Below are 25,567 nucleotides of genomic sequence, written 5' to 3' on the forward strand. Positions count from 1 at the left end.
AAGATTCAAAGATTCATCTCAAAGTGAACCAATTCCACATCCCCTAGCTGAGCCTAAGTAGATTCACAGTCCTCAGGTAGATGTCAGTGCATTACTTTACACTCTATTCAGATTAGAGGTTTGCTTTACAGCTATAAAAAGGTTAAGATCTTTCACTTTTTAGTATTTTATAGAAGCTCAGACCTGATATTCACTATGAGGAAAACACTAACAGGAGGCCAAATCCTCCTAAAGACATGTCACTTTTAGTAGTAAGTGCTAACAGGCGACAAAAAACCCTAAGCTCTTCCTCAGTGCTTACCACAGTACTTTCGAATGCAAAAGCATAGAATTTTACCATGCAGCATTTCCATTAGTTTCTTAACATAGGAAAGAAAAAATACTTTTCTTTCTAATAACAGAGCAAGGCAATGTGATAAGCAAAGGTCGCCCCCCTATTTACACTGTCAACTGAAATTCTCTTCCACTTTTAACTAAATATGAGGTTCTTCAGTCCCTGTCCTGAACTACCTGCTGAAATTATTGTGAGCTACTGAGCTTAGTGAGTGTTGCGAATGTAAATCGGGCAAGACAAGTGTACAGCCCACATAAAAATTTGTAACAATTATACTTTGTGGTAAAAAAAAATCAATGTAAAATATGACTGATGCATTTTTCTAAGAAATGCTAGATTAAGACTTCACTTTGTTTGCATGGCTTGCAAATTTAAGGTAAACTGTTCTGTACACAAATCATGAATTAATGAAAATTAGGATTAAATGAGGCAATAACAAAAGGATTATAAAAAAATTGTTGCCTTTAAGATGAATACTCCAATAACACTGGCTCAAAACAATAATCAAGTGCCCTCCTGTTAGCCTGTTACAGCTATCTATCTTCCCCAAAAAGGGTATAAATGAAATATTTGCATTAATCTACCCTCTACAAAAGTCCACATCATCCCCAGCTTGTGAGGATGTTATGTCTGAAACACAGCTTATTACTAAACATAGCCTGCTACTCAGTTTGGTTTTTTCTTTTTTTTTAAGAAACATGAAATAGTAATACAGTATGTTATGTGTAAAGAGACTTTATTAGAATAATCTCTCCCTTAAAGATGCTTTAAGACTAACCCATCCACTGACCCATGAAGGGTAAATGCTAAATTCTTACAGTCAAATATTCATTGTAACTCTTTGAAAAAGATGGATGAGCTGCGGGCTCCTCTTTAAATTACTGTGAGATGGATAAGTAGGTACTATCATCTGGAAGGTGATCACCATCACTAGAAGCATCACCTCCCAGCTGTTAAAGATGACTGAATTCTGACAAAGGAGGTTTGTTTACCTAGCCATAAAACTGCTATAGCACCTCACTTTCTCATTGTACATATCTATAACACTGCTCTCACGAGAAGGCAAACTTCAGATGTTGCAAAGGCAGCTAGAGAGTAGATTTTTATTAAACCATCTGCTGTTTTATAAAGCAACACAAGCTAATAATTAATTTACAACCTGACAAATCTTTAATCTTAAATCAGGAAAGAATTTATTAAAAGAGTAACAGTGCATGATATGCAGAATGACATTTTTTTGAAGACCCACTGAAGGCTAAACACAGTGGGTTTCCTTAAGTTCAGCCAGTGACAACAGTTATTGTGGCATATGGTGTTGGGACTTGGCCCCAGCAGCACGTGGCTGAATACCTGTAGGTATTAGGGAAAACCACTGGAATTTCTGGTCTCAGGATCCAGCCCAGGGACTTGGACTCCATAAGCTGAGAGTCCTCAAAACACTGGGAGCTTCATTTGAACCTGAAGGAGCTCAGAGGCTAACCCTTAGCGTATTGTAACTTTGCCACAAGGGTCATCAGTGCATACATAGGGTACAGAACCCACTGGAACAGGGAACTACAGGGACCAGTTCTACCGCATTCATGCCGAGTAGAGAGCTGGGAGCCAAAAGCTACAGCTTCTGAGAGGCACAAAAGCTTGGGCAAAATTAAGCGTTAGCCTCTGGCTCCCTCTGCCAGCTGAGCTCTAGACAGAGACCAGATGCTGGCACTGAATGTGGCTAGAGCCAAGAACCATGTACCAGTATGGTCTACCCTACTCTGAAAAAATAAAAACACAAAGAAATCCACCACCATCTTGTAAGAAGTTCAGAATAACACAAAGATACTTGATGGATTTTTACCAAGTTTGTGGGTTACATCTCATGAACTGTGCTGGTCTGACCAGTCAGTGCATTCAGTCTTCAAGGCTGAGAACTGCAGATGCTCCCTGGACCAACAACAACACTAGGTACAGAAAACTTCTTCCTCAGGTATGTGAGAAGTATCCCACACAAAGCATGTCTAAACAAAACCTACTCTCAGGCCTAAAGCTGGTCTACGTCTCTCATTTCCGTAAGATGGGTATTGTGGGGTGCGCTATTCATACAACTCTCCCTCTCCTACTGCCTTGAATACTAGGTGGCTTTCAGAGATTCACCACCCCAAATTTCTAACTCCTGTTACCACTGCTTCAACAGGCTGCCCTGATGCCACTGACCACACTTGCCTAATGAGGTGTCTTGCATACTAAAAAAACTGAAAACAATGCTGTTTTTTTATTTGCAGGGTGTGGGTAGTTTTTTAATTAGTTTTGTGGGGTTTTGTTTGAGTTTTTTTAGGTTTTGAGAGAGACTTAAACCATACAACTACGGTACTTAAGACTCAGAATTACAAGTTGATACCTTATTAGAAATATAGGCCAAATAATTTTTGTACTGCAGTACACAAAAAACTATCGACTACAGTAATAATAGAGGATTGCCTTTAAAAGATGAGCACATGTGGTCGTAAGTGCTAGAACCAGAATGAAAACCGTGTCTGTTTGATAAACCTATGACTGCTCCTGGTACATATCCCCAAAGCACCAAGTTCATTAACAGCATAAAGAAATAAGTAATCATAATCTACTGAGTCAGAGCAGACAACTCCCAGACACATCACTTCTCAAACCCTGTCTGCTCTCCAGGATGCCTGCGATATTTCCAGAGTCACCCAAAGTGGTTTAACTCTGGTTTAATTAGAGAGTCCTCATGTAATATCAGGGGCATTGTTTGTAAAGTATGATACAGATAATAAGAGTAATTAAATTTGATGTTAATTTAACATACACAAGCAACAAGTTAAAATTTTCGTAATTTTCTTGATCTTCAAGGCTTATCTGCCTAACTATATAAAATGCTACTCAATAATCTGAAGCTTAATCTTTTTCTTTTAAGAAATCTTCAAAATTTAGAAATAGAATGTGCTATAAATGAGAAAAAGATCACATTTTTAAAATATAAAATACTGGTGTAAGTCCAGAGTGACTTGGAATGAACACAGCATCAAGGAAATCCAAAAATAAATTCAAGAAAAATAAATTAACCATTTTAAAATGATAAATGCTTGTAAGTGATGAAAATATTATGAAATGCTACATTTCATAGCATAATCTCAGCTAGTAAGTCTACAGCTGCACTTTCAAACACAGCTCTGCTTTCCCTATTACTATCTTCTGAATACCTGGATTTGACCTCTAAGCTGTGTAACTTTTTTTTTTTTTTTTAATGGGAAACCTAGAGCACACCAAGTGCTTTATCCTTACCATCTCATTTTGTTCTCTCTTCTATATGACCCTTGGGTGTATAGGTTATAATAACTCCGTTTCAACGCCTATTACAGTTAGTGCAGCTGTGGGAATCTAACAGTCAACATCTACACTATCAGTAACTATTGCATTCTTAATCAGAAGGATCAAGCCAAAGGAGATAAGTAGTTGAGGACATTAGAAGACTCAACTATCTCCATCTTAATAAAGACAACTTTCTTCTCTCATCACAATGACTGAGAAGTCATGTAAACACATGCACAAGGAAAAATGGTGTACTTTTCTTTAAACCATAAGCATTTGAGTTTCAAGCTGGCTTTTGGGCACATCCTTGAAGTTCAAATTTAACTTCACCGCTGGAAAGTGTAATGTTTTCCCTTATTCTTCTGTAAATATTGCATGATAGTTACAGTTTAATAAATTTCACTCATTAGTTTACACCACAGATCTTAGTCACAATTGATTAAAGTGGGAGGTGTTTCACAAGTAGTGAAAGGGAAACAACTCCTTAAGATATATCACTGTTTTAGTTTACATTTCCCACAGCACAGCTCACCAAGTCCAGAATGTATTTTTCACTCTCTAGTGTTTGCTTAAAGACTCTCAAACACAATATAAATTCCTCTGTCAAACCACACAATTATTTTTACTAATCCATTGAGAATGGCAGAAGCTGAAGCACTTGAACTGAGGCAGCCCACTACAATAATGTAAGAGTTCATTCAAGCAGGTGCAGAAGTGTTATGTAAATTTCAACTAACTTCTTTTTTTATGCATTAGCACCTCACATTAATATGCCTCAGGCATAAGATTAATTCCTTTGACAGTCACCACTAACTCACCGTAGCCAGTTATCAGCAGAGTGGTATCAACCTATACACGCTACAAATGGAACATGTTTTCCTAACTATTTTAGTTAAAAGGACAATAGCCGTAAAAGATGACTGGGGTTTAACACACAGAAGAAATAATCAGAACTAGCGTGGTGTTCCACAGCCACCACCAGCAGAGATCCTTGGGGAGTTGGTCCTGCATTTGAAAGTTGTATATTGAAAATTTTCTTCCACAATAAGCTTGAAAGGCCTTCCACAAAAACTCCAAAGACCAGGAGAACTCAAAGAGTATGAAGAACATCACTAAATTTTGGGAGTGAAAGTGTTTTTCCTATCCACGGTTCATGCTTATTTTCAATTAAAATAAGAGTTAGAAAGTTTTGCCAGAGCAAAAATCTGTTAATTACAGAAGCTAGGAAGTCTTTGCTTAAACCTGTAAGACCTATTTGTTACACAAGGTCATAACACAGACACTGCAATCAGTCTTCACAGACTCATAAGGCTGAGGAATGAGGATCTACGAAAGCAGCTTTCTCCACTGCTTGAGGTCGTAGGCAGAAAAAAGCGCTTCCACACATCAAGCTTCATAGAATCAACCAGTATGGAGAAGTTCACAGAGCATCTTCTCTTAAATCTGCGCCACACAGATTATGAAAATAGCATCATCCCCTAGCTGGAATAACCTTCACGTACACCACTGCTGAGCACCACTGGTTTGAGTAGAGCAACAAAACCTGCTCCACTAGTGTCTTACCTGACTGTACCAGATATGCTTCATTTCAGGGCTTACAATGTTAAGTTGCTTATTACAGAGTTACAACGACACTTCAAAATTCAGCTCTAGCTGCCAGTGAGAAAATGGTGGTGTCAGGGCCATGAGTGCACCAACAGGCCTTGATGTCCCCACTCTGACAACCTGGGCCCATGAGTCAGGGACTCCTGAGCATTCAACCCTTGCTTTAGTTGCATTTTAGTTGTACCAGCCTCCAGCCCTGTCTCTGACCCTGCCTCCTGGATGAGCCTTGGATCTACACTGTAGATAGCTTGTCTCCTGAGCCAAACTCTCATGCATGTGTTGTAGCTTGTCTCTAGTCCTGTCTTTGACCTCATTTCCATTCACTCCTGTCTGAGCTCCCTGGGTAGGCCTTGGAACTGGTTTAAGGCCCCACTGGATGCACCCATCAGTGGGGGTCACCCTCCACTTCTGCCTTACCTTCTCTTAGGGAACAGCCAGCCTCACTGCTGCCTGATAGGAGGACAGACAGTGAGGACAGTCTCTGGTCTTCCCAAATCATTCTTACTACACTGCCTGCAGCAGAATACTCCATCAGAAAGCCTAAAACTCATTCCGATACAGCTGTACCCCACTGTTGTACTCCAACTTCCCAGCATCATAGGCCATCACATGCCATTACTCCTTTACAAACACTTCCCTTCATTAACATGGTTCCAAGCACGAGACCATTCATCCACAGCAGAGACTCTTCTCATCCAAGAGACACCCAACAAGTTGGTGGACAGAACTTTTCATTGATATCTGCACCAGATTGCCCATCACCAGCAGAGTCACACCATTGTCTGGGCTAACAAAAAGACTCATAACGTCCACAAAGTCCAACATCTAGGGTCTAAATTGCCATCTTACTCTCCAAAGATGACACATACATAGGATAACTGCATCTCCTGCACATAGGCTTTTTACCTCTTAGTTATGGGAAAGTGCAATTGGCACTGCCTGAGGCAGACAAGTTAAATCCAAACCCAGAAATATGTGCTTTAAAAAGGGACATTGAAGATGAATCAGAGATGTCCTGTGTTGAGCAGGATGTAATGTAGAAGTATGTTTGTGAACAAATATCGAAGTGTTTATTGTTAAAACAGTTTGAACAATTTTTAATTATCTAAGCCATAGTTTTTATTTCAGCTGTGAATGTAATGTACTGTATTAAACTTAACAGTAGCAAAAGTAAAGGTTTATTAGCTAGTTTACAAAATCTCACAAAACGGGTCAATAAAGAGTAGGGAATGTCAGCTAAAACTATGACTTACAGCAATACATGATTATAAAAAATAAATGGATTTATGGGTTTTATATTGCTGGGCTGCATTTGAGATAAAAACATAATCCCAAAGTAGAAAAGTCTTTCCTGCATTGCACCATGGGTAGATCTGTGTTAAGTAGGCATAACACATCCCCATCCTGCAGAGATAAGCATTTTACACACATGGAGTTTGGGTATAAATTACCTTAATGAAGTTAGGTAGAAATTAGCTTTTGTGTCATAGGAATACAGGCCAGATACAAACTATCTTTAATAAATTAATATAAATAAATATTCCTTCTAGCAATAGGAGCTCATTCTACCCTATAGATGAGTGAACAGGGGAGAGGAATATCACCCCACAAGTTTTTATTAGAATCCTCCCTAGTCCCAATCCTCCCCAAGAAGAGAAGGATCACATCCTAAAGAACAGGATGGCTTTAAAGATTGTAAATACTTCTTCAGCTGTACAGCCATTGCACTTTACTGGACACAGTCTCCAAATATGCCAAATCCTCCTGTGGGTTTCATTCAGCTGCCTTGCACCTCTTGCTCTCTCAACCCAGCATCTGAAGGTGTTGCTTGGTATGCAGCTTAGGACCTGTTAGGATGATCACAACGCTTCTCCTGGAGTTATTACTTATTGTCAGCATCCTAGGCAAGCCTCCCTTAACTTCCCTTGACAGTTCATCATATCCTTACAGCAAAACTCCTCTCTATCAACTTAGAGGCCACGTGTCCCCATCACAGAGTCTGGAGTAGGAGTTTCCATGAACTGCAACTAAGCAAATTGAGAGGTGAGTGTTTTATCAATTCATGTTATTGAGTTTCATTTTATTGCTTCAGATCCTATTTAAAATTTTTAAGCAATGCAGCATGGTAGTGCTATGACCATTAAGTTGAGATATTTTGATGGTGTTTTTTGGTCCTGCTTTGTCTGAAATGCATGAATATGATTTTAACTAAAATTACATCATAGAAGAATAAAGCCTAGTAAACAAGCACAGATCATGTAAACCACCATGCTTCTTGCAGCTAAAATATGCAACATTGGCAGCAGCTAATGTGCATCACAGAAGTCCCCTCTTTGGACAGTAGCAGTCCAGCAAAATGATCTACAAAAAAATCATTCCTAAATGACTATTGATTGTTTCAGAATCGCTACATTTATAAGTTGTACTTCCCAGCAGGAAGAGACATTTATATACGTTCTATCTGAATCCACTGTCATTTGTCACCTCTCATTAAACAAGCAGATTTGGCTCTTATCTGCACTTACATGACAATTCTCTAAGAAAAAGCAAGTTGGACTGGAAAGATCGGAGAGTTATTTCAGAACCAGTATCACGGCATGTGAATAAGAAAGGCCACTGAGCATTTTACCAGTGTTGCAACAGCTCTCCCCATATATTCTGTTTATTTTGTGGCATACTAAGTAGTTAAACCAAATTGCCTTTCTGGAAGACTGACAAGTAGCCAGTCTTTGCTGCTTCTGCCTCTATATACAGTCCTTTGCAATTAAAGGAATAAAACAGAACAGTACTAAAAACCCCTCCTACCTAGGGGATATAGGTGACTTGAGAAACACCTACATTCAAAATTCCATTATCCCTTTATTTTACACCAGCACCTCAGCTTCACTGAATGTGAGTGAGAGCCAGTCTCAAGGCATTCATGTGTCACCCTCTAATTCATGCTGGAATCAAGAAGACTCTCTAATCAAAAACAATTAAAGAAATACTTGTAACGATATTAAAGAGGCTTCATTTTGTCTGACCAATTCTAGCTGATAGGCCTTAAGACTTTAATTCCTATCGACTGACTTTTTAAAGGTGTGCCCTTTAAAAGAAGTAAAAAAAAGTGTCACTTGTTTTTACTGACTTTTAACTAACTTTATTGTAACATATTCTGAATCATTTAAAGGGGAGGGCACTTTCTGAAGTCACTTCTGGGTTGGATTACACACTTGAAACCTGCAGACAATCACATCGAACACGTTCATCATGGACTGGCCACCTCCAAAAAAGCACCTTTCCCATCCTTCAGAAATTGTGGTATGTCTTCCTACACACAAACAAGTATAGCAGAAATGTAATATTGCCAAGTAATTCCAGCATTCACTGAAATTATTCACAATTTGCGAAGTACAAATGAGAAGACAGTCTTCAACACCTGCTATTGTACCTGACCAATATTAGCACATGGTTTTTCCTATTTCAGACCTGTTGAGCTTCCTCAGCAAAACTGAACAGTTCTGTACTTGTGTTTTTCAGGGATGTATGGCTTAAATTCTGGTGTCAGAGGCTGGCCTTTAGGGACCAAAGGATGCAATGACAGAGGGATTTGCATAACTAGCTCCTGCTGCTTTTTTACAGTTTGCTACCATGTGTTCCTCCTGCCTCTGAGGTAAAAGCTGGTGAAAGTCTTTTTAGGGGAGAGAGTGAGATATACTTAAGAAATATCTTAATGATTTTTAAAATGCAAAAATTTTATTTTATAGCTACAGGTTTCATTAATTATTTAGTTGCTAGTCCAATAATTTCAATAATTCTACTAGGCCTGAACAACAGCTTCACTTCAAAAGAAAACCCACAAAAGCATTCACAAAACTGCGTAAGTGCAACTTTTTGTGCATGTGCTTGTCAGGGACTGATATCTTGTGTTATCCAGTGTTTGTTCAGCAGAATCTTATCAATGATTTAATGAGCTGCTTGTTGGGCAGGAATTTTCTAAGAGGAGATGCCACAGTCAAAGACAGTTTAAAAAGAAACACAGTTGAATGGTAACACGAAAAGGTTGAATTGTATCTTCAGAAACACATTTATGCATGCTTATTCACTTCCACTTACCCATGAAAACAATGCACAGTCAACTCATGTAAACACTAACCCAGAAGCATACAGAATTACTCCAAGTCTCATTGTGCAAGAGCTTAAATAGGCACTTACTTTACATAAGTGCATGCTCCTCCCAGCCTCTTTGCATTTTAGTTCAGGCTTTGGGTGAAAGATGCCTTTGTGTACACTGAAAATGCAAAACTGATACCCAATTTGCCATTCCAGCTTTTTCCGTTTGATTTTGAAATTAACAAAACTTCAGGTTTTAATATTTAAGCTTTAAAAACACTATATTCATGTACAGCAACTGCAGTCTTCCTTCTCATAAGTTTACATATGAACTTTCGGTCTATCACATGATGCTCTCTCTAAAGTACCAGGTAATTCTCGCCAGAACAGCTTAGAGAGTGGTTCAGAAAGCAGCTGGGTGCGCAGCACAGAGTAAATCAATATAATTACTTCAGCAAAAGCTACTACCTATCCCTGTTACTTGTAGGAGGATAGGTAGAAAGATAAAACACATCCATAGTGCCTTAAACATAGTGGCTCCTCTATCTTCATTTATGGGGATCCATTTTCATTTCCTGGATCCTACTGTGAATGTTTCCAATGGACTGCAAAACAGCTACAGTTTAAATACTTTTTTAAGGAGTTGTTGCTCAATGTGGGGATGCTTGGTTTGTTTGCTGGCACTGAGCATCTGCATTAGCTTCCCTGCATGTATCTCTACAACTTCCATAGTTTGGGGTCTGAGAGCAGATGGAAAACAATTTACAGACCTTTAACAGTATTTGTTACTAGTGTTTGTTTTCTGCACATTCATGCTTGAGAAGAGGGACAACATGCCCAAGCACAGGGGAAGAAGCCCGAGTTTCTAGAGCATCCTAGAGCACCAATGAAGGGACTGAGTAAGGAAGATACACAAGCTAGGACGGATTCAAGCATAGCTGAATTTATACTTGGGGGTCCTGTAACTTTGCAGTCACTCTTCCCTCCCCTCTCCATGCACCACAGCATTTCATGATCTGGTCTGGAACATAAATACCAGGGAGCAACTTCACCAAGCTAGTGATACATACCTAGCAACCAGCATCAATATGAGCCCATATGCTTCTACTGAAAGAGATGGTAATGAAACAAGCCTGAGCTAATGCACAGACCTGGTAAAAACCCAGCAAGTAAATCCTGTCCTATTAGAAACAAATTCTGTTCAGAATACAAGCCATTTAGAGAGACCACTTACACTCTCCAGTTGTACTATGGATCTTGCACAACTACATTCATGCTGCCTTTTGGTCATATTTGCCCTTCAACCTTTACCACTCCTTAACGTTTTGACAGTGAGCATCCTGCAACGGAAGCATCTCCCTGTCTCCCCACTCGGTCTCAGAGGATGCTGGTTTTCCAGTGGACAGTCTGGGACAGTATAGAACAGAGCAGAAGTGGATGCACAAAGAATCACACTGATGTGGAAACAGCCATAAGTTCTCCTTCAGAATAATTCAGCAGAAAGATGACAAATTTCTGAATATAGCTAGGCCTTATGAATAAAGCAGGAAAGCTTTTTCAGGGGGAGCAAAAAATGCTGTTTATTCTGGACATAACAGTCTGGCAGTTTAACCATCTGCAGCTCTTTAAATGCACACTCACTTCTTATAAGAAGTTCCCTGAAAGACTGCACACTACATTGATATATTATATACACAAAGGCATTTACATGTATAGGAGAACAAATTCCTTTGAGAAGTCACTCTGTACTGTAGCAGAAATACCATACCACTGAGGTGGAAGTTGTTAGCGTATCTTACCAGTAGGTTAGTCAGTGATTCCATCTGTCTTTTTGACAATTTGTTCACAGCTTTCCAATACCCTTGTGGTTTCTTGTCTGGTGAAAACCCTTGGAACGCACCGTGATTGCGGGTTACCTTTTCTTCAGTGTTGTGCAAAGGCGAGCCATAGAGCAGAGGGTTTTTTTTCCCCACGAAACCAAACACATTCCTTCACAGTTCCTTCAGAGCTGATAAATTCCCGATTCAAAATGCAGAGCAGCTCCAACCGAGTCCTTCAGCAGTGGCTCCTTTTTAAGAAGGGTTAAACAGCTTCACATCCCATTGGTTTCAATGGGAGATGAAGATGCCTGACCCCCATTCCCTCCCCATGTTACATGGTCCATGTATGGTTTGCATACTGAAGCCTGCTTCAGGCACAAGATACACCGATAGCACAACCTGTTTTTTTTATTTTTGTTGCTTAAATCAAAGAAGTCAGAAACGAGGGAAACAATTTTACTCCATATCACCCTTCTGTGTCTCTCCCTGTCAGCTCCTCATATCCCTTGTTAGCAAAAAGAGCTGCGTAATGCCAAGAAAAGAGGTGGCAAGATCCAGATGACATGAAAATAATACGTACCACAGAAGAAACCCTCAGAAGAGTTTCATTCGTGACATCCAATAGAGATGCCAAAAAAAGCTTGCTTAAAGCACCAGTCTTATTTTCTTTCCTGAAAAGCTAGAAGCCTGTACAAGCAAAGTGACTGCACATTTTAAACAGATTCAATATCCTCCTCAGGACTTGAGTTTACTTAGGCAGTTGAAATTGCAAAGAGCTAAACTCTGCCCTCGCTCATCTTTGGGGGACCCACATTGCATTTGGTAAGACAGCAGATGTGAAAACAAATACAGCTTTTGGACCACCAGTTTCAATGAGGATTTTGAGCACCAAGGCACATAGACAGACAGGCAGTTTACTTATTATCATTTCAGTCCTTGGTCCTCTACAGCAGTGTTCTCTAAGGTGGGGTGTGCGCACACTAAGGAGTGTGCAAGACAATCCATTGGGGTGCAGGGAGAAAAATTTTTTTTGTACCCCAATAAAATTTAAAGATTTTTAAAAATAATGTTAATTTCATCTTGATCTTATCCTTTTTTTAATATTTATTTTTGTTTACACTTTAAGATGTACATATTACTGCAGTAGTACATATAAATAATTTATTTATAAATATACATATATTGGGGGTGCATGCTCAAAGGCTTGTAGCTGATAGAAGTTTACAATCAAAAAAGTTTGGTGACCACTGTTCCACAGACATTATTATGGTTTACTTGAGAACACTGTCACACCAAATTATTTTGCTAGGATTAATAAAATTGCTTTTCAAATGCTGTCTTTCATCATGCTGATGTACTTTCGTCATTAACTTAAGCCCCATGAAAACAACCACCAAAAGAACTGCTTCTAAGGTCACATCCCCTTCCTTCCTTTAGGACTCTCCAAAACACAGAACAACTGCCCCTCAATTCTGAAAAAGTTATAATGAATAGCACATATAATGCCATATTACAAGTCTGCAGAATGAAAAGGGGAAGGGAGAGACTGGAAATATGTCCTCAGGCAGTGCACATTATCACAACTCTGGTTTCCAGAAGAATATGGTCGACAACAGCTGCCCACACAAAACTGAATGGGATACAAATAGGGTGCAAAACACCCATGTGCAAAATCAAAGATCTCATGTGATATCATTTAAATGATATCTCTAGGTAACCCTACTGGTGCTGTACTATTTTAGTCTGTACTCAGGTATGTCTACATAAGCTGTTAAAAATATTCCATTTGTATTGATATTATGCTGAATTCAGCCTCCTAATCCTTGAGTGAAATCTTAACGAGTCTGAGTGAGCCAAGATTTCTCCCCTGGAGCTCTTGAACATCCCACTCAAAGAGGAAAAGGGATGTGATCGCATTTTGAGGTTATATTAAAACAATGGCATTTAAAATAGCTCACTGTTCAAAATATTTGCTAAATAATAGAGTGTATATCATTTTAAGGAAACTTCCTTTTTTCTTTAAAAAATATTTTTAATGCTTCAACAGCGCATTACTAAATAAACTGACACAACATCTCAGAATGAACATAAACGTGCAATTTTAATGCCTTCTAATCACACAAATCAGCACAAGATTTTTGTACTTGTGCATGACCTTCTTCAAATTATCCCTCCATTTTGGCTGAATCAGAATGAGCATGGGCTATTTGATAAAAAACACTAAGTGTGTGAAATGAGGGGCCCTCATCGCTTCTGCCAGACTCCTCTTGACAGAATGATGATAGAAGCATCACATCCCTGGGAGAGTAAATGCAAACTGACAAGAGATGAGCCTTTAGATGTTGAATATAATCTTGAATTGTGCTTGAAGTGTCTTATTATCTTGTCTTTTGATGTCTGAAGGGGTGGCTCATTGTTAGAAAAAGGAAAGCCCTTGCACATCTTTGCCGTCTTTAAAAATTGTTTGGCCTTTAACAACTGCTTTTCCAACTAATGTCCATTTCTCCTGACAATAAATATGGCAGGTCGTCAGCAAGTGACAAACAATTTACTTTACATGCCAAGCTTTTATGGTTTTTGAGAGCTCATGTGGAAGCATATCTTAAAAAGCAGTAGGAAATTAGCACCATTACAAATGTTAAGATGGCTGTGTGCGTGTAGTTCACTGTGTGGTTATTCATTAAAGCTACGTTTCTGTTTTAAAGTCCTGTCTTTCCTGCATTCAGACTGCTGTTAAAGTTCTTTATTTATCATTGACTAAAAATAGTCAATGAAAAATAAAGAGCAAGAAGCAATTTTCTTCTGCTCTAAAAAAAGCACTATTATAGATACAGTGCATGGGTAATGCATAAAATCATATTTATTAATCATAACAAATCAATATCAGTAGTAGTATGGCACAGTATACCTGTATTGCAGACCCTCACAATCACATCACTGTTTTTTCCACCTTCAACCACCTCGATTGTGTGGGGGTTTTTTTTCTTCAAACTTAAAAGTTTAATGACGAATCAGATCAATATGATTCCTTAGCAACTAAATCACAGGCGCACTAGTTTTTCCTGTCACAGCACCAGTTTTGCGAAAGCAGTCAAGTTCTTTTTTCAGGTCTCCGTCACTCTGAGAATCCATAAGAATTCTCAAATGGATCATAAACTGTTACAGGGTTCAGGTTATTGTATCATTATAAAAACATATTGATACAGCACAGATGACAAGACATGCAGCTCTTGTGCTAGTCTATTACAACCATCTGAATACCATAAGAAATATCAGATATAAACAAAATAGTCAGCAGTAAGCTGTCTTTTAGGGAACCTGATTTTTTTTTTTTAAACTGTTTTAACCTGATTTGAAACTCAGCAGTTATATGAACCCACAGAACAGAGAATACAAAACCATAAAAATGGGTTATTAAAAATAACCAAAAACCTGACCAGAGCCTAGAGTTTTGGGGTTTTTTAAAATCATTGCAAGAAAGGGCCTGATTTTGCTCCTTCTGATAAGTATGAATGTTTTGCTCCCGAGTTTTCACACAGAGTACAAAACAAAACCCTGCTTCCACCCCTCCATCTCCCTATCCAGTACAGCCCTGGCCAGCCGCACTGCTGCTGCTAGGAGGATGCACTGTGTTGTAACACGCCAAAAGTGCATCAGCTTTTACACCAGACAGGGGTCTGCCGCCACGTGTAAGCCTGAAATATGTAAAGTGCTATTCAAAATACACCAGCCATCATTTTACACAAATGAGATAACAGTGATGTGAGAAAGGCTCAGCCCCCAAACCCAATCCCTTTGAGGTCCAGGTCACAAGCCGGAGTCCCGCAAATCCAAAGTTGCTCATTGACTAGGACATCTCATCTGAGTAAACCTTTGCATCATCTGGTCCCTCTTTTATTCATTGCCTCATAAAAGCAAAGAGAAGTGGGGGCTGGGGGAGAGCAAGCAGGACCTGCTGATTGAAAGATTATTTTTTTTTGTCAGCAACTGTTATGAGAAGGTTCACTGTGCTGTATCCATGCAGTTAAAATAAGGAGACTCTGAAAGCAATGCATCAAATCCCAGCAACACAGCCACACAAGAGTTTCCTTCACAGTCTTCATACCAGGGAAAAAGCCTGCAACTTAAATGACTTATGCAAGAGCTTTTCTTGCTGGATATTGTAATGAAATTTACTGTGCTTATGAGAGTAAAGTATACTCAATTAGTAGAAAAAGTATTTTTAAAGTATTTTCATTTTCTGCTTTCTTCCAGTTGTAAATTTCGTTTTTCCTTTGGAGAGATTTGTGACTTGCAGTCCCAAATATTTATGATTTCAGGCAAGGAAGCATAAGAAAGGAGGAGAGATATCAAGCCTGTACATTTACAATGACCTTTGAGCTCATTCATATCTGTCCAATTTCTCCCCCTCCCCACGATCACTAGTCATGTATTTGTTTCTGTAATAACGACCATTTATGGCCTATAATTATTGTTGAATGCCTAATTATGATAATCTGCTCTACCATAAACATGCCCTAAAAACTTTTCCACCTTTATGGGAGCTTTACATAGGTTCCAACACAGAAACAAGGTCTCTGCCCGCAGCGGGTCAGATGCCGTTCCTGCCCCAGCTGCTACCCCTTTCCCCGTGGCGAAAGAGCAGAGGTGGAATCGCAGAGCCTTGGCAATATGTACACATACCTGCACAGCGTAACAGAAACGCACAGTAACCTGGGACTGGCTCAGTAATACATCTTTTGTTAAATATGAAGGCAGCATAATTACAGAGTGGCTGCTCCTTCCTGTCACCATGTTTGCTTAGCTGATTTTAGCTCCAGAACATGGGAAGCTGTAGAGCAGTGACCACGTTAGAGAGGTGGAGGCCACAGACTGGCATGCAAGTACTGATAGGACGAATACCCCGTTGAAATACATAGTCTTCCTGCGTATGTGATGGATGGTCACCTGAGACCTGTCAGGATGTGGCTTTTGTTTATTCAAATCCCTGAGCAAACATGACATCTCTACACCATGTGAATAAATCCTAATTGTATGCAAAAGAAAATATAAAAACTGGCCCATATTGTATTTGCTCAAGAGATTAGACTGAATTCAAATGATCTTTCCTCCTCTCCAGTTAATACTCTGCTATCTCAAGAAATAATTACACATACTTAATAGCACAATATATTAAAGCATGCCTTAAGGTATATTTACTGAAAAGCAATTCTGGCTTCTTGATTAAACACAGGTTTTGGATCATCCTCTTCAAGGAACAAACCCCCCCGCAAATGCTAAGCTTCAAACAAAGCACAGAAACCTAAAGCACACCTCGACAGCACAGACGCAAAATGCACTTGACTAGACCCGAGCAACAACTGCCCGTGCACAGCTGTCTACGTTTCCAGCTGTACACACACACCAACAAGCATAAGAAGAGAGGGGAATAGCTCCAAACCTGTCCGTAAGGAAGGAGAGGGGCAGAAAGGAAAGAAGGAACGGCACTTCTGTTTTTATTGACCCTCTATTTTACAAGCTTTGGCATTTGTGATGAGAATAACAGACTAGGCTGTGTGACCAGTGTGGTCTGGGAGAGGACTTCCTTAATCTTCTGCTGGAAGGCAACTGCCTGCTAATAGTTCTTTATTCAACAATTTGAAAACAAGATCTTAAAAAGCAGGACTATGTCAGATAGGAAACTGAGATAGAAAGTGAAAATAACGGAATCTCTAATGGTCAAACCATACAACCACCATCTGAACCAAAAAGCACAAGGAAGTTTTTAAAAGCTAGTATTAATGCATGTCTATAAACTCAATGCTAGTTTTTAAATAAGTAATCTAATGATAGATTGCTGTAGCAAATACTGTTCTTATAAGATCATCTTTATTTCTTCTTTGTGTAACATTTGAATCTTCAGAGTAACATGGAATTTTTTTTTACAACGGTTTTTTTTAACATCATATTCCAGTCACACTGGTTGATAATTTTTTTTTATATATACACACACACAATACAATAATATATATATTTAACTTTTGTAATCACTTTCCAGTAGCATGATTGCTCTGTTTTCTGAAACATAACATTTTCCTTAAGACAACTTCAAACTGTTCAGGAATTAAAATGATGGTTTACCTTTCTGAAAAGAAAGGACATCTGATAAGAAAAACAAAACTCCCACTCTGCCAACAACTCCTCTTGTATATTCTAAAATAAAAATAAAAATGCAAACTACTTTTAGGAATAGACAAGCAGTAGTTTCCTGTTAAACTGATACATTTTAGAGTGGTGGGGCATGGGTTGTGAATTGCTTTAGTGGATGTAGCTATCCTTGGAATATCTGGAGAACAAACCCAATTTCAGTCTCTCTGAGAATGGCAGGTTTTATTTAGCCAGATGGGATGAGGTACTATTCTTCTCTAGATGACCTCTGCTTTCAAAGTAAAAGGGCTTAGTCCCGCTTCCGAGAGCAAAGCAGTATCACAACATAAAGGAGGACATGTCACAATACAAATCTTCCTTTGTTTCATACTGATATTGATTTTTATTTTTATACAGCGGAAAAGGAGAAAAATGAAACTTTACACTAACAAATATCAAACCATTTCCATGACAAAATAATATTCCTGTTGAAACCCACAAATTATGACACATTTAATTTTATTCTGCTTTTGCCTCTGTTCAGCATTAATTTTCTCATTTAGTTGTCATTTTAATGTAACTTCTCCCACTGAGCTCATCGGGAATAATTTTGTAACAAGAAAAATAATGTTATTTTGGTACTACTAACGGTAGCACTAGTTGTAGTCACATAAAAAGTCAGAAAATAAACCATTAATGGAAGAAACGTTAATATACCGAATATGCAATTAAATCAACGTATAGAAAGCCATAAAGCTGATCTTCCCATCCTCCGACCATCTCTCTCTAAAAAAAAGGACCACAGGTGATAGATGCAACAGAAGAAACAGCTTAGCAAGGAAAAAGAATTAAAACAAAGAACCCACAAATGTCAGAAAAAACAAAACCTGGGAAGACAACACAACAAGTAAAACCAAATGCTACATAGGATATTAAAGAGAAAAATGATCCACAGGAGAATGGCAACTGTTACTATGAGCTTCCTGCAGCTACCTCTGCCTTTGGATATTTTTTAAAAATTTATTAACCTGACAGCAGGAAACTTTATACAGATTGCCCCCTGACAGGGTGCCAGCTTGGTATAAGCACTTGCTATCTCTTTGTTTAGCATAAGGAAATCAAGAGAGGTGTTAAGTGGTACCATGTGCACATTTGGGCATATCTAACTTCGCCTCCATCTGCCTCACCTGCACATTTCCATGGAGAACTTGCTTAATCATGTAAAGTCCAATAGAAACATCCAATTCTCCTTCCTTCTGTTTTCTACATTTTCTTCCTTTTTAACGTGGAAGTGTCTGATCTATTATTAATCTCAAAACACAAACCAGCAAGGATCTCAATCAAAGAAAGTAACAGTTCTTTCACAAATTACCTGTTTACTGCCTAGTAGCCAGCAAGTCCCCTTTGAAACAGCCAGTCATTTACGTTGCTTTTAAGCAAGTTTGTTTGTTGTTATTTTCCTCAAAGAAAATTGAGGTTGTTGTTCTCCCTCAAAGACAGGGAGAAGAAAAATTAATTAAAAATGAACTATTTGTCAGTCATACCAATTACATACTAGGATTTAATTCTTTTTTCTCCTTCCCCCTCTAATGCTAGTTATTCTGTATGTAAATACAACAAATCAGACTTCAAGCCTCATTTAAGAAACACGTAACATACACTTAGCTCAAAAAAATTTAGCAAAGTAGTAATTAGAGATCCATGAGAAGAAACAGAATTGCCTTTAAAAGACCCACAATTAACTTTCTCCATACTCAAAATAGCTTCTGCTCCTTGTTTGCTTTTTTGAAATAGGCTGTCTTTGTCACAATTTGGGCACAGCAATAAGAGTCTTATTTATTTCCATACAAGCAAAGGAATTTATAAGTGGGGCTGCAATATTTGCCCTTCATCAGCCCAATATTGCTTTCATCAAAGATTAAAGCAGTAAGACTCCAGTCTCCTCAGAGTTGGAAAATACATGCTGCCAGCATCAGTGCCACCACTGCCTCAGCTACCTGCAATACCTAGGTGCAGCAGGAACGCTGAGCTAAGGATGGATTTTCTATCTTACCATTGCAACATCCTTTGTGATTAAACACTCATAACAACTTTTTAGGCTTTAATGGGCATTTACTCCCCGTTCAGAAGTGCATCCCACACTGACTTCATCAAGAACTCTGCCAAGGAATCAGACAAGAACATTATTCAGAGTAGTTATTCAAGTCCCTAACTGTTTGCAAACACCTATTTTAAAATGCTCAGGTCAAATACATCCTTCCGAAATAACAATCAATCACATAGCCAGATTTTCAGATTCATTGAAAACTTACTTGTTAATTGAGCAAGACACCACTACATTTTAGAAAATGGATTTACAAGCCTATATAATGACCCAATTTTGTAAACATGCCACCCATTAACATTCCGCATTGACACAGTCTTTGTAATGAAATACTGCTCCTAATCCACAGATTACTTGCTTTAATAAAGGTATCACACATTCAAGCACTAGCAGTATCAGCCCTATGGCCCTTACAGATGGTATGGATAACCAACAGCGTCTCAGAAGAAAGCATCCACAACGTGGAAAGTACTGAATAAAATTATGTGAACCTTTATATGCAGATTAAACATATTTCAAACATTTGCTACATCTAAAAGGTGGCACCAGTTTTAATATTGAGACCATTTGGGCCATGAACTTCTCTATCAGAACAGAGCTTTAAAAAGCAGCAAGAGCGATAAACACACATTACTTCCTTTCACTGAAATTACCAAACCTTATCGAAGTGTTCCTGTTGGACAGGGATCTTATAGGCCTTTAAAATTTGATATAAGCAAAACACCGAGAATCATCCTTAAATATACTGATGAAAGGAAAGCTTTTAGTCTGAAGGTCTTTTCTCCCCCCACAGGCTAGATATGCTGTTAATGACAATAATGTGAGCTTCCTCACAGCAACCTGACAATGACCTCTGCTCTGACCTGCAGAGACCACTGTCTCAAGAGGTAAAAGACAATTTAGTCCTTTATCCTTTGTAACCGAAATTACTCCAGTATCATAAATACTAATCAAGGCAACTCCAATTTAAAAAAAAAAAAATTACAAGTTGGATAGTGTATGTTTCCTTAAAGAGCAATACAAGGGATCTACTAGCAAAACACGATCAGCTAGAAACGCCTTCTACCCCATTACGCTACAGCATATATGTGTATGCTTATATAGAAAGATGCACGCACCTCTAAAACATGGGTAATAATACAGGAAAACAAAATCCCAATGCCAATGGAGGGGTTTGAAAATAAATACTTGTTTATGGAAATATGTGCGGAGTCACTTAACCTGCATATCCACGCTCTGTATTTCAAGTGTACACAGTGTTACGAAAAAGCAAAAAACTGGTAGCGAATCAAATGAAACCACGGTCTTCAGATCCAGCACAGGAAACCCAAGATTTAATTTCACTGGAACAAAACCTTGCCAGCAAAAAAAGTCAGCAGTCAATTTTTTTTACTGTCCTGCAATTATTAAATAGGAAACACTTGTGTTCCACAATTATAGGCTTGGTCTCGCACTCACTATATACTTACAGCTTTATTTATTTCAATAAGTTTGATGCATAGAACTACAGCCTCGACTCAAACAGCAACTTTTTATAATTCAGTAAAATCACATTAACACGCAAGTGCATTCCTGGCTTTCTTTTTGCCATCATCTAATTATGTCACAAATTACCTTCAATTAAGGATGAATTAAGGACTGCAGCTAACTCCACGAAAGCCAGCCTCAGTCCCACAGGGGCTTCTAATGCTTGGACTAGCCACTTATTTCCTGGGATTTTACCACACAGAATTTTATGCACGACCTATCCCTAGTGTCTATACCAACTCTCGAATCTCAACAGTTATAATATTACACAGCTAAACATGAAGGTGTTTTTTCTTCTTACTAAGACTTTTTCAGACCAATATTTAATAACTTATCCTAAACTTGTTTAAAGATATTGTATAAAATGGCAACTAGGATCAACTAACTTAGGATCAAATCCCAATGTGTTTATTCAGGTGAAGCTACTACTTAGCATTAACAAAAGCTTTCTCTAGCAAGAGCCACGGCATTTGGTCTGTGTTACTATTTTGAAGCATACTGCAGAGTAATACAAGTTGATCGTATAGACACCGCTAAGAATGTCAACCGCCAAATCCAGTTTCTCTGTTTCTTAATTACATCATATGCTTAAAATAGGAGATACTGATTCATAAATATTTCAGAGTAAATAATATAATGTAACATAACAAGATCTCTTGCAAAGCAATTTCACCTCTTACTGCTCAGCAAAGCTGGGATTTCTGTAACTGAAACACTGTAGCTGTGCTAACTCCAGCTTCAAAACTGTACTTCTGAACTAATGTGTTTCAGGGTAGAGTCCTTTACCAGCATTTTGCACTTCAGAAAGTATTTTTAACCATGTTCTTTACTCCCTGCTTGTTTCACATGATTTCAGTATCGAAAGTCTTTTGCACACAGGTATGCAGATTCCAAAAATTCCACTGGTATAAACACACAAGTGGAGGATGAGAGATGCAAGCCCCCAGACTACAGGACAGCCTTTTCTTTCAAAAACAACCTGAAACAAAACAAAAGCACAAACAAACCAAAAACCACCACCACCAAGAGAAAGCAAGCAGGCAAACAGCAATCAAGCACAACTCCTCTAATCACAGCTGCTCCCATCATCACTCACAGTAACAACTGCGCACAGTGACCAAGTGCATCTTCCCAGACACCTGTGCACCAGTTTCAGGTGGGAGCTATGTCAGATCATCAGGAACTTATCCCAGTTCTTGCTGGTATTTCTAAGACCCAAGGAGCTGCAGCATTCACCTCCTTTACCCTGGGAGCAAAGACCCATAAGAAAAACAAAAGTTTACTGTATCTCTTCCTAAGCCAAAAATAACCATAATTAATTGTACTCCTGCCCTTTCCTCACCTGCAGCAGGGACTGATGTTTAAGAGGTGTAATTTTTACGATTACTTGTGCTATCTGCTACCAAAACAAAAATAAACACCCATTGTTTCTATGGCACACAGTGAAATACCAAAACAAGGAAGTTTGTGGAAAAGGAGTTGGCTTTTCAGAAAAGGTACAGGTGAGCAATGCAGATTCTTGCAAAAATAAACCCATCCATCAACAGAAGCTAAGCAGAATGCATCTGGTGAGAAAGAAGAAAGCTGTTTGCATCTAATCATTCAACTCTGTTCATCTATATGAAAATAAGACTCATGAAATACTGCTAACATCAACAAGACACTCAAATGCTGGTCATTCATTCCAACTAAATCAGTACATGATTTTCAGAAATTTTTCAAAAAATGTGAAAGCAGCAGTGTAGAAAAACTTTGTTCTCTATGGACCTGTCTCCTCCCCTTGACTTTCTAAAATGCTCCTCCCTCTCCTGCTTAACAGATTTTGGGCAAATTTTCACACAGCATGTGTTAAATGTTGTATTGTAAAATGAAAGTTATCTCTGATCACATGAAGGAAAGTTGGAGGAGAAAATTGGCAATCTCTATGCCATCATGTCAGTAAGTCCACAAATAATTTAAATTTTAGAGACTGCAAAGAAAGGCCCAAAGTATGCATTCCTAACACACTATTCATAACATTAAACAAAGAGAAACAGCTATAGAATAATGCTCCATATTTACGTATCAAAGCTTTAAACAAAATTACACTTAATTATTTTAAATATTTACTGCAAATCTATCTTAACGGATGCATCCATGACAAAGGTTAATAATCTTTATTTTAACTTTGCTCAGTTTGATCCTCAAGTGTATCAAAATAGCCCCACTGTCCTTTCTTTTATGTTCTCAAAGTTACTAAAATTAACTGACAAAGGGCTGCTGCTGAAAGATCTGTAGCATCTGTCATAATTGTAACAGAACCTCAGTAAGTGTTACATAAGTTCATACTGAAGCGGTTGAACTATTTCACCTACTTTTGTTTAGTTGGAAACATCTTTTTAGCAGTATAAGAACCAGGCTAGCAAACATCTTACACTCACCAACATAAACAGCATAATACATTAATTTGTAGCTTTTTCATTAGTGCTTTTAGGAACATAAATTATATTTGCGGTTCAGGAGGAGACAAGATATTGCTGCATATCATTTCTATATCCCACACAGCAACTCTAATGAAAGTGTTTGCGTATATTTCACTATCACCGTAGAGCATCCAAATGACAATGGCTAAAAAAATACCCTGCCTTTTATTACAAGACTTGCCTGAGCTAAAACACAGACATTTCACTACCCTCAAATTACAAGTCCTTTTTTTGTTTTGTATATGCCTTGCTAGATTTAATAGGCGCACCCTAAACATTTGAGCAAATAAAAATACACAAACACAGCTAAAGATATTTATACTACTGTAGACAACTAATAGCCCTCTGAATTTTAGACATTACAATTCTTTCCTGGATGAAATGGACTAAAACAATTATTATATGTTTTTTGAACATTCAAACTGCTAATGGAAATTATGCTTTCCATGGAAACAAAGATTACTAAGAGGGTGCTTAAAAATGGACATGATATTCAGTAATGGTCATTACTACAATCCAGAAATTAAATTTGAGGATTTTTTAATTATCATCTTCCCATATCTGTTGTGAAGTTGTTTAGTGGAACATTTTGTGTTACATCTTTTTGTAAGGAATAAAGAACATTTTAAAAGAAAATTGCATGTATTCTTTTGTTTAAAAGAATCTTGCAGCTCTTACCGTAGCTGGAATACTGAAATCTGAACACTGCTACAGATTTCCTTACAGATTATGAAATCAAAACTTGAATCTTAGAAAATGGGCTCTCACTCTCTTCCTTAAAGCTGCATTCCCTTTAAACAATTTTTTTTCCCCTTCAACTTCCACCTATAGGATCATGTAAAATAAGGATATGCTCCATTTCTATTAAGGTTTGCCTCAAGTCACAAATTGAAATAATTAAAAGGAACTCCTTCAGGAGAGCAGTCCCTCTAAACCCAAAATGTCAGTATGTACCATACACTGCTGCTCCAGCTCAGACATCTATCAACATCTATCACTCAAGCACGCGCCTCAACAACTCTGCTCCCTTTTCTGATTAGAGATCAGAGTTGCTTGAGTTGGTTTACAGGGTGTCATCCGTTTGAATGACAGATGTCTGTGTTGGAGTGCCACTCTTGCTGCTTTTGTTTTGATTGTGAAAGGTTACACTTATCTGGCACAATTTATACTATTTAAAATAAAGATTCAAAAGGTAATTTATGTTTGCACAGGCTTTAGAAAAAAATACTTCATTTCTAATTTAAAATAAAAAAATAGCTCCATGTGCAATACCCTTCGTAGCCTTTGTTTACTCAGTATACAGAGTATTGTTTATGGGAATGTTTCAGCTCTCTTCAGCCAGCTTTATCTTTACCATATAAAATGATAACTTTTCAGTTTAATCCAGCCTTAGAAAAAGCTAGTAGCATATGAGACACATCAGCACATAATGCAATAAATGTTGATAAACTCCAAGAAATTGCTCCCCCCTCTATTTTTTCACATTAGAGACCATGGATCAAAAGAAAATGTAAAATGTCTGCAACTTGCTTAAAATAAGTTCATTGTTGACAAAAGTTTTCAGGACTGACGCTGTCATTCTGATAGCCAGTTGCAATGGGAACAGAGGGCTGTATGCCTGCATGCTCCAAGCTACTCCTTCATACTTACAAGAAAATTGAGGGGGGGCGGGGGGGGGAAGGGAAAGATGACAAAAAAAAAAAAAGAACGAGGGAGATTGCTCTTCCGGACAACATGGTAGCAGTGAAATGAAATACCTAGACAGACTTACCGAAGAGCTTGCTGGGAGTGTCCTCGCTGTCATTTGATTCCACAGGCGCAAGCAGGGGCTCATTCAGCTCGTTGTCTGAAGTAGCTGCCTTGTCCTCACCTCTCAACTCTGCATTCATTTCACTCCGCAGTGACAGCAAGGGCTTACTGACTTGTCCAGCTATCATTGGATCCTAGGATGGGGGGGGGGGGGGGGGGGAAGAGTGAAGGGGGGAAAAAAAGTGGCAGCTTTGGTGTGCGTATATTCTCTCTTCCACTCCCCCTCTCTCACACACATACACACACTCTCTCTCTCTTATCTCTGGCTGCTCCTGCTGTTATTGCTGGCTGCAGTCAAGTGAAGAGCTATTACAGATCCAATGAGTTTTCCATTACTCCCCACCCTATTAAAGCTCAACTAGCATGTGAGAGATTCAGG

At 38.4% G+C, this 25,567-nt stretch overlaps 1 protein-coding gene across 1 annotated transcript in view; it reads right to left on the reverse strand.

The window, feature by feature from the left end:
• The window catches only part of POU6F2 (POU class 6 homeobox 2), a 319,101-nt gene that overhangs the window by 232,018 nt on the left and 61,516 nt on the right, over positions 1-25,567 (reverse strand). The window contains exon 2 of the mRNA XM_082015100.1: positions 25,151-25,322. Coding sequence (XP_081871226.1) covers positions 25,151-25,322 — 172 coding nt within the window. The remainder of the gene's footprint in view (positions 1-25,150; positions 25,323-25,567) is intronic.

The sequence above is a fragment of the Phaethon aethereus genome, assembly GCF_964289735.1.
Source record: "Phaethon aethereus genome assembly, chromosome: 2".
NCBI classification, from domain to species: Eukaryota; Metazoa; Chordata; class Aves; order Phaethontiformes; family Phaethontidae; genus Phaethon; species Phaethon aethereus.